The sequence below is a fragment of the Pleurodeles waltl genome, unplaced genomic scaffold (assembly GCF_031143425.1).
Source record: "Pleurodeles waltl isolate 20211129_DDA unplaced genomic scaffold, aPleWal1.hap1.20221129 scaffold_80, whole genome shotgun sequence".
NCBI lineage: Eukaryota > Metazoa > Chordata > Amphibia > Caudata > Salamandridae > Pleurodeles > Pleurodeles waltl.
Window position 1 is genome coordinate 75,163 of NW_027150396.1, and position 12,887 is coordinate 88,049.

The 12,887-nt window shown below is 45.9% G+C and overlaps 1 protein-coding gene across 2 annotated transcripts in view; it reads left to right on the forward strand.

Moving 5' to 3' along the window:
• The window catches only part of ATP2A1 (ATPase sarcoplasmic/endoplasmic reticulum Ca2+ transporting 1), a 60,936-nt gene that overhangs the window by 35,118 nt on the left and 12,931 nt on the right, over positions 1-12,887 (forward strand). For both annotated transcript variants that reach the window (XM_069219572.1, XM_069219573.1), the window contains exons 15-18: positions 4,716-5,051; positions 5,817-6,037; positions 6,316-6,518; positions 10,198-10,283. In XM_069219572.1, the coding sequence (XP_069075673.1) occupies positions 4,716-5,051; positions 5,817-6,037; positions 6,316-6,518; positions 10,198-10,283 (846 nt within the window). The remainder of the gene's footprint in view (positions 1-4,715; positions 5,052-5,816; positions 6,038-6,315; positions 6,519-10,197; positions 10,284-12,887) is intronic.

The window sequence follows — 12,887 nt, forward strand, 5'->3', positions numbered from 1 at the left end:
CTCCTGTGACTTCTGCATCTGTGACCACCCTCATCAAAAAGGGTTTTCTTATAGTCTCACCACTTTTAATCCCCATTCATTGCACACTTTTTTTCATTAGTCGTTTCTCTGAAACTCCAGGGTGGAGATATTCCCATTGTGTAGGAAAATGCCATTGTTGGTATGGTTAACCACCCACCTTTTGCCTAGTGTTGATGCCAGCTTTGTTTGGAAGTTTGCTGGGACCCTGCTAACCAGGCCCCAGCACCAGTGTTCTTTCCCAAAACTGTACCTTTCTTTCCACAAACAGCCCTGGCACACACTTAAATCCCTTGTAAAAGGTACCCCTGGTACCAAGGGCCCTGTGGCCAGGGGAGATCTCTAAGGGCTGCAGCATGTAATATGCCACCGTAAGGGACCTCTCACTCAGCCCATGCACACTGCCTTGCAGCTTGTGTATGCTGGTGGGGAGGAAAATACAAAGTCGACATGAGACCCCTCTCAGGGTGTCCTGTCCCTAAACCACTGCCTATGGCACAGGTAAGTCACCCCTCTAGGAGGCCTTACAGCCCTAAGGCAGGGTGCACTATACCACAGGTGAAAGCATAGCTACAACAGCAATATGCCCCTACAGTGTCTAAGTCAATTCTTAGATATTGTAGGTGCAGGCTAGGCATATTGAGTATATGGTCTGGGAGTTTGTCATTATGAATTTCACAGCACCATAATGGTTACACTGAACACTGGGACGTTTGGTATCAAACTTCTCAGCACAATAAACCCACACTGAAGCCAGTGTGGGATTTATTGAAAAAATTACACAGAGGGCATCTTAGAGATGCCCCCTGTATGTTAGCCCAACTGCTAGTGTAAGACTGACCGGTCTGTGCCAGCCTGCCACTTTCATATGAGTGTCTGACCACATGGGGTGAGTGTCTTTGTGCATTCTGTGGTCAGAAACAAAGCTTATCCTGGGTGGAGGTGCTTCACACCTCCCCCTCCAGGAACTATAACACCTGACGGTGAGACTCAAAGGCTCAATCCTCAGATTACAGTGCCCCAGGGCACTCCAGCTAGTGGAGTTGCCCTCCCCCCCTGGACAAAGCCCCACTTTTCGGCAGCAAGTCCTGCGGGAAAATTAGGGACAGCAGGGAGGAGTGACCCCCCAGCTAGGACCACCCCTAAGGTGTCCAGAGCTGAGGTGACACCCTCCCGGCAGAATCCTCCATCTTGGTTTAGAGTACAGGGACCAATAGGATTAGGTCTGTAACCCCCTCCCCAAAGGGAGAGAGCACAAGAAAGGTGTAGCCACCCTCAGGGACAGTAGCCACTGGCTACTGAACTCTTACCCCTAAAAAAAACCCTAAATTTAGTATTTAAGGGCTTCCCTGAACCCTAGTCACCAGATTCCTGGTGACCTACAAGCAGAAGAAGGACTGCTAAGCTGAAACCCCAGCAGAGAAGAAGGAGCACGACAACTGCTTTGGCCCCAGCCCTACCGGCCTGTCTCCTGCTTCAAAGAACCTGCAAGTAGAACAGTGATGCATCCAGCAGGCCCAGCGACCCCTGACAACTCCAGAGGACTGCCCTGCACCCCAAAGGACCAAGAACTCCCAAAGACAGCGGCTCTGTCCAAAAGTAACTTTCAACCAAGGACTCCCACATCACTCCGGATGCGTGAGGACTGACCCCTGGGCACCCGACGCCTACAGCCCGTGTCCAGGTGATCCACCCAGCAAGAAAGGGTCCCCAGGCGATTGGGAACAAGAGCCCTTCCTGGGTTGACCCCTCCAGATTCCCACAACGACATCTGCAAAGGGAATCCCGAGGACCCGCCTGACCGCGACTGCCCGGGACAAAGATATCCAATGCCTGGAGAAGCACTGCACCTGCAGCCCCCAGACTCGAGAGAAACTGACCACTGGTGCAGCAATGACCTGCAGGCGACCCTCATCCCTATCCAGCTGGTGGCTTGCCAGAGGAGCCCCACTGTTCCCTTCCTGCAGCGCCTAAGTAACCCCCGGGGACCCTCCATAGAGTTTCATTGGAAAACCGACGCCCTGTTTGCACTCTGCACCTGGCTGCCCTTGTGCCGCTGAGGGTCTTGTTTTTGTGCCTACTTGGGGCCCCTCCCATGTTCCTCTAAACATCCGTGGTCTTCCCTCCGACAACGCGGGTACTTACCTGCAAGCAGACCGGAACTGGAGCACCCCCTGTCTCCATAGGGCGCCCATGTTATTTTGGCTCCTGTTTGACCTCTGCACCTAACTGGCCCCATGTTGCTGGTGGTGGGTGTTTGGGGTTATCTTGAATCCCCAACGGTGGGCTACCTATGCCCTGGAGACTGAGACTGTAAGTGTTTTACTTACCTCAGAAACTGTACTTTATTTTCCTCCCCGGGAACTGTTGAAAATTGCAGTGTCCACTTTTAAAATAGCTGTTTGCCGTTTTTAAGAAAACTGTATACATTGTCGATTCCTTTCAAAGTTCTGATTATAACTACGCCAAGTACCTTACATTGTATGTACTTACCTGCAAACTGAATCTTGTGGTTCTAGAAATAAATTAACAAAACTTATTTTTCTATATAAAATCCTATTGGTCTGAAGTTAAGTCATTGAGTGTGTGTTTCTTCTATTGCTTGTGTGTGTACAACAAATGCCTAACACTACCCTCTGATAAGTCTAAGTGCTCGACCACACTACCACAAATAGAGCATTAGTATTATCTATTATTGCCTCTGTCAAGCCTCTGGGGAACCCCTGGACTCTGTGCACACTATATCTCATTTTGATATAGTATATACAGAGCCAGCTTCCTACACATTGCACATGTTCACAAGGGCTGTATGACGTCATTGGAAGGCAGCTGCAACTTCACTGAATCACAGTGCAAGACTTTAGATTAGGTTACGATAAAACTCCTGGGAGACACTAGCGCACATTCAAGAAGCTTCAAACAACCTGGCATATACAGGGAGTGCAGAATTATTAGGCAAATGAGTATTTTGACCACATCATCCTCTTTATGCATGTTGTCTTACTCCAAGCTGTATAGGCTCGAAAGCCTACTACCAATTAAGCATATTAGGTGATGTGCATCTCTGTAATGAGAAGGGGTGTGGTCTAATGACATCAACACCCTATATCAGGTGTGCATAATTATTAGGCAACTTCCTTTCCTTTGGCAAAATGGGTCAAAACAAGGACTTGACAGGCTCAGAAAAGTCAAAAATAGTGAGATATCTTGCAGAGGGATGCAGCACTCTTAAAATTGCAAAGCTTCTGAAGCGTGATCATCGAACAATCAAGCGTTTCATTCAAAATAGTCAACAGGGTCGCAAGAAGCGTGTGGAAAAACCAAGGCACAAAATAACTGCCCATGAACTGAGAAAAGTCAAGCGTGCAGCTGCCACGATGCCACTTGCCACCAGTTTGGCCATATTTCAGAGCTGCAACATCACTGGAGTGCCCAAAAGCACAAGGTGTGCAATACTCAGAGACATGGCCAAGGTAAGAAAGGCTGAAAGACGACCACCACTGAACAAGACACACAAGCTGAAACGTCAAGACTGGGCCAAGAAATATCTCAAGACTGATTTTTCTAAGGTTTTATGGACTGATGAAATGAGAGTGAGTCTTGATGGGCCAGATGGATGGGCCCGTGGCTGGATTGGTAAAGGGCAGAGAGCTCCAGTCCGACTCAGACGCCAGCAAGGTGGAGGTGGAGTACTGGTTTGGGCTGGTATCATCAAAGATGAGCTTGTGGGGCCTTTTCGGGTTGAGGATGGAGTCAAGCTCAACTCCCAGTCCTACTGCCAGTTCCTGGAAGACACCTTCTTCAACCAGTGGTACAGGAAGAAGTCTGCATCCTTCAAGAAAAACATGATTTTCATGCAGGACAATGCTCCATCACACGCGTCCAAGTACTCCACAGCGTGGCTGGCAAGAAAGGGTATAAAAGAAGGAAATCTAATGACATGGCCTCCTTGTTCACCTGATCTGAACCCCATTGAGAACCTGTGGTCCATCATCAAATGTGAGATTTACAAGGAGGGAAAACAGTACACCTCTCTGAACAGTGTCTGGGAGGCTGTGGTTGCTGCTGCACGCAATGTTGATGGTCAACAGATCAAAACACTGATAGAATCCATGGATGGCAGGCTTTTGAGTGTCCTTGCAAAGAAAGGTGGCTATATTGGTCACTGATTTGTTTTTGTTTTGTTTTTGAATGTCAGAAATGTATATTTGTGAATGTTGAGATGTTATATTGGTTTCACTGGTAATAATAAATAATTGAAATGGGTATATATTTTTTTTTGTTAAGTTGCCTAATAATTATGCACAGTAATAGTCACCTGCACACACAGATATCCCCCTAACATAGCTAAAACTAAAAACAAACTAAAAACTACTTCCAAAAATATTCAGCTTTGATATTAATGAGTTTTTGGGGTTCATTGAGAACATGGTTGTTGTTCAATAATAAAATTAATCCTCAAAAATACAACTTGCCTAATAATTCTGCACTCCCTGTAAGAAACAGAACACAGCCAGATCTTGAGGGCCAGTTCCAAAACCAGGAAATTGTGAATAACCAGGATTCTTTAGACTTAGTTATTTTGCGATCATTGCACCCTAGTGAACTTGGGTCTTCACAGAGTGTTCTTAACGTATACTTAGGTCTCTACCTCTTGTTGTGAAATTTGAACTTTGTCCCCTTTCTTTCTCCGACAGGCTGATCTGACCTTCGTTGGTGTTGTGGGCATGTTGGACCCTCCCCGTAAGGAAGTCACTGGCTCCATCCAGCTCTGCAGAGATGCTGGTATCCGTGTCATCATGATCACTGGAGACAACAAGGGTACTGCCATTGCCATCTGCAGGCGCATTGGCATCTTCTCTGAGGACGAGGAGGTCTCCAACCGGGCCTACACTGGGCGTGAGTTTGATGACCTGCCACCTGCAGAGCAACGCGAAGCCTGCAAACGTGCCTCCTGCTTTGCTCGTGTGGAGCCTGCTCACAAGTCCAAGATTGTGGAGTTCTTGCAATCTTACGATGAGATCACAGCCATGGTGAGATTGGGAGACATCTGGGGGGATGAAAGAGTGCGTGTCTGTTTAGAATTTTCTAGGTGACCTTTAAGGATCACTCGGTGTTGCTATGGAAAATTATTAATCACAGCAAAATATTCAGATTTTATTAGCAGGAGTTTCCCACAAATGACAGGGCTCTGGACTTACAGTGCTAATTGGAAATGCCAAGAGAAAATCTCCTGCTCCATCAGTTATTTGACAAAAAAGAGTTTTGTATTCAGTAACAATGCCACATGAGGTATTCTTGTAGGTATTACAGGCCATCATTTCTTTTGATTGTAGCTACCCCATATGTGTACGTTTGACAGCAGGCATATTAATTTCAGATGTAAACGTGTTCCTATCCATTGAAAATAATTCCATTAATTATTCTGTTAGTGCCTCAGTCCGTTATTTGCCAGTTATCACCTGTCCCTCAATTATAGTGCCATTGATCAGCCTCTGGCCTTCTCAAGTAAACACTGATGCCCACGCAGTTTCATTTTAGGAAGTCAAAGAGGGAAATTATTTGTTTTGTTTCTTTAAGTCTATATAGCCGTTTAACTGGAAGTCTCTAGTGCGTACCTATATTTCGAAGCATTTGCATGTGAAGAGGACAGTCTTGTTCAGCGTCCACAGGTCACAGGAAGTCTGTGTTAAAGAGCAAGGTTTATGAGAGGGTCGGGAAGTGTGTTACTTCAAGAAAAGACCATTTTGGTAAAGGAGTAACCACCTAAGTGTCTCTGCCTTCTCTCTGTCCTCTAGACTGGTGATGGTGTGAATGATGCTCCAGCCTTAAAGAAAGCTGAGATTGGTATTGCCATGGGATCTGGCACAGCCGTCGCCAAGTCTGCCTCTGAGATGGTGCTGGCTGATGATAACTTTTCCTCCATTGTGTCTGCCGTAGAGGAAGGCCGTGCCATCTACAACAACATGAAGCAGTTTATCCGCTACCTGATCTCCTCCAATGTCGGTGAGGTGGTCTGGTGAGTGTTGCTTTCACCAATCACTAGATTGTTTTGGAGCCTCACACCACTATCAGCCAAGTTTCATCTTACAATTCAATCAACCTCATTACAGTTCACCCCTGCCTGCACTTGTATTTATCTGCACTTCTAGCCCATGTTTTATTGCTTTTTCATTATTTCTTCTAGACATGTAATCATCTGCTCTGTCTATCTCTTAATCTGAGTTGCTGCTCATTTCTCTCTTCCTTTCCTCACCTGTCTGCACTCTCTGTCTACCTTTCTCTCTATACCTTCAGTATCTTCTTGACTGCTGCTCTGGGTCTGCCAGAAGCTCTTATTCCTGTCCAGCTGCTCTGGGTGAATCTGGTGACTGATGGTCTGCCCGCTACTGCTCTGGGCTTCAACCCCCCTGACTTGGACATCATGGACAGGCCACCTCGCAGCCCCAAGGAGCCTCTCATCAGTGGTTGGCTCTTCTTCCGTTACCTGGCTATTGGAGGTAAGACGATACTGGATGATTACTGCTGGACTGTCACAGAAAACTATCAATGCAGCATTCCATGTTAGACGCCAATCGTCATTTTGGTTCTAATCAAGACCTTCTTGATTGGTGGGGTGGAAGCACTGGAGGCTCTGCACCAGATCAGTCACTGAAACACAATGAATTTCACTTTGGATCTTCTGATGTGGCATCTACAAAATTGTTGTAGCAGGCAAATTCCAAGATTCCAAGGCTCCTCTGTGAATCCAAGAAGATATACTTTATCTACCCTTACACACAAACAAGCCCTTTCTAATTCAGGGGCATGACAACTCTGCTTAGGATGGAATTCCCTCGTATAATTCTAGCAGGAACTACTAGCACACCAGAGGTCTGCTGATCCGAGACCCTACACACACTAGAGATGCCCTCAGCACAGAATACAGTCGGAGCAAAAGTTAAATGCACATATTGATATATGTGCAGGCCTCGGGCACAAATAAGAATTTCTAATGATGACCTCACGTGGCAATAACATTTCCTCACCTTATGCAGCAAGACTTTCTCTCCAAGGCCTTATACAAACACAACAAAACTGCAAATTTGTTATGGCATCAAAAAAAAAACACCAGACACTTAGGTGCTGAATGAAACAGATATACAGACATAGCTAAAAAGAAAAGTGCTTTTAATTCTTTCCAAAAGTGTATCCACTGATTCAACAGTCTCAGTACACCCAGCAAGGCATTGGACAAATTACTCACAACTATCACAAAAGATGCACCTCCATCTTTATTTCCTAACCTATTTAGGAGGGAATAACAGATATTTGTACACATATGACCTCTAAGCACTGAGGCCCGTATTTATACTTTTTGACGCTAAACTGCGCTAACGCAGTTTAGCGTCAAAAAATTTTGCGCCGGCTAACGTCATTCTGAAGCGCCATGCGGGCGCCGTATTTATTGAATGGCGTTAGCCGGCGCAAGCAGACCGCCGCTGCCTGGTGTGCGTGGAAAAAAACCACGTACACCAGGCAGCGCCGGCGTAGGGAAAAATGGCGTTAGGGCGTCTTGAAAATGGCGCAAGTCAGGTTGACGCCAAAAAAACGTCTTAACCCGATTTGCGCCATTTTTAATGACGCCCAGACGCCATTTACATGACTCCTGTCTTAGTAAAGACAGGAGTCATGCCCCCTTGCCCAATGGCCATGCCCAGGGGACTTCTGTCCCCTGGGCATGGTCATTGGGCATAGTGGCATGTAGGGGGGCACAAATAAGGCCCCCCTATGCCACCCAAAAAAATAATAATAATAATAATTTATACTTACCTGATCTTACCTGAATGTCCCTGGGATGGGTCCCTCCATCCTTGGGTGTCCTCCTGGGGTGGGCAAGGGTGGCAGGGGGGGTCCCTGGGGGCAGGGGAGGGCACCTGTGGGCTCATTTTGAGCCCACAGGCCCCTTAGCGCCTACCCTGACCCAGGCGTTAAAAAGTGGCGCAAATGCGGGTTTTTTTGACCCGACCACTCCCGGGCGTGATTTTTGCCCGGGAGTATAAATACGACGCATTTGCGTCGCCGTCATTTTTTTAGACGGAAACGCCTTCCTTGCATCTCATTAACGCAAGGAAGGCGTTCACGCAAAAAAATGACGCTATTTGCCCATACTTTGGCGCTAGACGCGTCTAACGCCAAAGTATAAATATGGCGTTAGTTTTGCGCCAAATTTGCGTCGAAAAAAACGACGCACATTCGGCGCAAACGGAGTATAAATATGCCCCTGAGTACTTAGACCTCCTTGCCGCTGAGCTGATGTTTTTTTCCATTTCTAGTATCTTGAGCCTTGTATATTTATGCCATTACCATTTAACATTCGAAGCCCATGCCTAACAATATGATTAATTTTCATAGATAATCTGGCGCTGGCGTTTGGGAGGCTTGCATCTTCTATCTGGTTTGCTCATTCATAAGATTGTCCATAGGCAACCAAACTTTTAGCAGGTAGGGAGTTTTCCCCACTGAAAGTCAAGATTTTCCTGAAGCCCTGCCTATCTCTGAGCATTTCTGATCTTTCTGATCCTACTGGTACTGGTCATACTGAGATGGCTGTTGGCATTGTGTGAATCTCAAAATTCTGCTTCACCAGCTGACTGTTATTGCTGGCTTGTGTGATTAACACTATTTGAACCTTTCACAGCTTTGTTCTCACTATGTTAAGCTATGGGATGTAGCTCCCAAGACCCATTTTCAGTCTGTCACTACTGGTAGGTTATTTCGTTGATGCCTTGTGCAGCTGAAGCATAGTGTGGGTGATGCATAGTGCATCTGAAATGGAATGAACATGTTCTTGATACTTTACCTGCAGGCGTCAAGTGCTATTTCAATATTTAGGTGCCAAGGCTCACTGGTGTATGAATCCTGTATTCCTGATCGTTTGTCAAGTTGTGCTGCTAACGAATGGTGCAGCAGGAATTGAGTGAACCAAGGGGCATATTTACGAGCATGTGTGCTGCATTCTGTTGCACACATCGAAAGAGGAAAACGCCTTCCAGCATTGTTTTTATGCAGGAAGGTGCCCCTTCCTGCACAAAGACAATCCTGCATGCAGTGCAGGCACCCTTACATCAGAGTGCAAGGGTGCCTGCGTTGGCGCTAGGCTGTTGAACCGGTGCCAGCGCCAGGGGAAAAGACAGGAATGTGCCATATGCCATAGATATGACACATTCCTGCCCTTTCCCTTTGTCACAGGGCAGAGATGACTTGCTGCACTGCCCTGCGCCAAAAACAAATAAATATGGGCTCTAGTGTGGCCAGAGACGTTTTAAGGCATGAGCAAAGTGGGCTCTGGCCCAGGGCCTTGATGTTTCAGCAAGCCCCCTGATAGAGCCAGCTCTGATATACAGACAGTCCTGCCCTGATGACCTTGAAGCATTCTAAGACAAATTGTGTTAAAATCCGTTTTCCTTTCATTTGTTTTTAATATGCTTGATCTGTGGGACTGTATTACAACATCCATAGAAAAGTTTTTTTTAGATCGAAACAGGACCTCACCTATGAGAAAAGAGAGGGGCACAGAGATTATTTGCATTAATAATATGAGCTGCTGCTTTATTACACGTCACTGTCCATGAGTATTAGATGTAAACACACTCAGAAGTTGGATCAGTGTGCCTCTGCACTGACCCTGCCAAAAGGGCATGAAAGACCTGAAATGTGATTATAAATACAAAGCTATTCTGAACAGGGGCCCCCAAAATACATTTGGCCCAGGGCCCGAAAAATCCTTAAGATGTCCGTGAGTGTGGCTGCTTAATTGGTGAGTGGTGCCACATCTGTGCACTGACGCTGACATTGTCTGAACCTGACCCTTGTATGACTGCTTCATAGGGCTGAGGCCCAGGTATTGTATGGTGAAGCTGGCACCACCCGAAGTTTGGATTGCTGCTTTGTTAGCAACTTGTGCCACTGTTGTGTGGCGTGGTGGGAGAGCCTCTTTGGCGCTAAAAAGTCCTACTGATCTGCTTTATTGGCAGTTTGTCCTTCATCTACAGGGTGTGACTTCTGACATTTGACATGGCTGGCAAAGTCCACTGCTTTTTGTATGCACTGCGCAAGGTTGATTCATTGGTGAGTTCAGTGGTGGCTGTATGCTTTGGCTGCCATTTTATTAACACTGATGTTCGTCTTTCTCCACAGCGTATGTTGGTGCAGCCACAGTTGGTGCAGCTGCCTGGTGGTTCATGTGCTCCGAGGACGGACCAGAAGTCACCTTCTATCAGCTGGTAAGATCTCATCACGCAATGTGGCTTGAGGATATTCTAACAATAAATATGTTCTCACTAGATAGCCAGCTCCTGTCGGAAGGGAAACAATTGTGGTTGTGTAGCATATGTAGTAATAATTCTAAAAACAAGCATTGGCAAAGCCAAAGGCAATCGGAGTACCTCAAGGTTCAGCACTCAGCACTACCTTATTTAATGTTTATCTCACACTCTTGGTAGTGATAGCCGAGGCCCTGGGGGCAAAGGTAATATCTTATGCCAATTATACCCAGCTGCTTCTCACTTGTGAAAATGGTGAAGAGTTCGAAGTAGAAGCTATCAAAACATAACTCTTTAATGTGTTCAACTGGCTGTCCACCCATTAACTAAAATGCAATCCCAACAAAACTGAGATTGTGTTTTTTGTCCCCAATTTCACAGCTAGGCACACTGCAAAAAAAGAGTCAATTTTGGGTGGAAAAATGTGATGTGTCCACGTTGCGTTTTGGGCCCTTTCCTGTTGTGGGCACTAGGCCCACCCACACAATTGAGGTACCATTTTTATTGGGAGACTTGGGGAATGCTGTGTGGAAGGACGTTTGTGGATCCCCTCAGAGTTCAGAAGTTTCCATCATAGAAATATGAGGTAAATGTGTTTTTGTAGACAGATTTTTTAGGTTTGCAAGGGATTCTGTGTAAGAGCCATACAAGTCACCCCATCCTGGATTCCCTTAGGTGTCTAGTTGTCAGAAATGTACAGGTTTGCTAGGATTCTGTGGGGGCTGGCTGAGCTGGAGCCCACAATCCACTGCTAGGCACATTGCAAAAAAAGGGTCCGTTTTTAGTGGAAAAATGTGCTTTGTCCACGTTGAGTTTTGGGCGGTTTCCTGTTGTGGGCATGAGGCCTACCCACACAGGTGAGGTACCATTTTTATCAGGAGACTTGGGGGAACAGAATAGTATCACTAGGGTTATTAACAAAATGTCTGTCTCTGCATTTGTGCCTTCCAAATTAAGGCGGTGTTCAAAAAAGAAATTATTTTGAGAAATGCCCTTTAATTCACATGTTAGTATGGATATCCCAAAATTCAAATATAAGCAAATAACCACTGCTTCTAAACTCCATATCTTGTGCCCATTTCAGAAATACATACATTTCCTTAATACCTATTTTTCAATTTTTATATATATATTTTGCCAAATGAATTACTGTATATCTAGTACACAATAAAAAACTATTCAAGGTGCAGCTGAGTTATTGGCTGTAGGTACCTAGAGTCTTGGTGAACCTACAAGCTGTATATCTCCCTGCAACCAGATTGGTCCATTGGACGTAATGGTATATTGCTTTCTAAAATCTGCCTTAGTTAAAAGAAATTACAGATGAAAACTTAGACACAAATGGCTGTTTTTTTCAACTCAATTTTAATTTTTATTTCAACTGTTACTTTCTTTGGGAAAACTTTGAAGGATCTACACAAATGACTCCTTGCTGAATTCAGAATTTTGTCTACTTTTCAGAAATGTATAGCTTTTGAGGATCCACCATTGGTTTCACACTATTTCTACCACTAACTGGAAGGAGGTTGAAATAAAAAAAAATATGCTAAGTCCCAGTAAAATGCCCAAACTGTATTGAAACATGTGGTTTGCTGATTCAAGTCGGCCTGTTCCTGAAAGCTGGGAAGGTGATGATTTTAGCATCTTAAACCCTTTGCTGATGCCATTGCAGGGATAAAACCATACACTTTCTTTTGCAGCACTTTTTCCCAATTTTTCCCCCAAAACCCAAAGTTTAGTTGTATTTAGGATAATTTCCTGGTCCCCTCCAAGGGAATCCACAAACCCTGGGAACCTTTAGAATTCCCAGGATGTTGGAAAAAAAGGACGCAAATTTGGCGTGGATACCTTATGTGGACAAAACGGGGGCCTAAGAGTGAACTACCCCAAATAGCCAGTATGTGTGTGTGGGGGTGAGGGGTAGAGGGCTGCAGCAAAAGGGTGAAAAACCTAGCTCTTTTAACAAGCTTAGGGCCATATTTATACTTTTTGACGCAAAACTGCGCTATCGCAGTTTTGCGCCAAAAAGATTAGCGCCGGCTAACGCCATTCTGAAGCGCCATGCGTGCGCCGTATTTATTGAATGGCGTTAGCCGGCGCTAGCAGACCGGCGCTACCTGGTGTGCGTGGAAAAAAACCACGTACACCAGGCAGCGCCGGCGTTGGGGAAAATGGCGTTAGGGCGTCTTAAAATGGGGCAAATCAGGTTGAGGCAAAAAAATCGCCTCCACCCGATTTGCGCCATTTTTAACGACGCCCAGACTTATGTCCCCTGGGCATGGTCATTGGGCATTGTGGCATATAGGGGGGCACAAATCAGGCCCCCCATGCCAAAAAAAAAAAAAAAAAAAAAAAAAATTATACTTACCTGAACTTACCTGAATGTCCCTGGGATGGGTCCCTCCATCGTTGGGTGTCCTCCTGGGGTGGGCAAGGGTGGCAGGGGGGGTCCCTGGGGGCATGGGAGGGCAGCTGTGGGCTCATTTTGAGCCCACAGGTCCCTTAACGCCTGCCCTGACCCAGGCGTTAAAAAGAGGCGCAAATGCGGGGTTTTTTGCCCCGCCC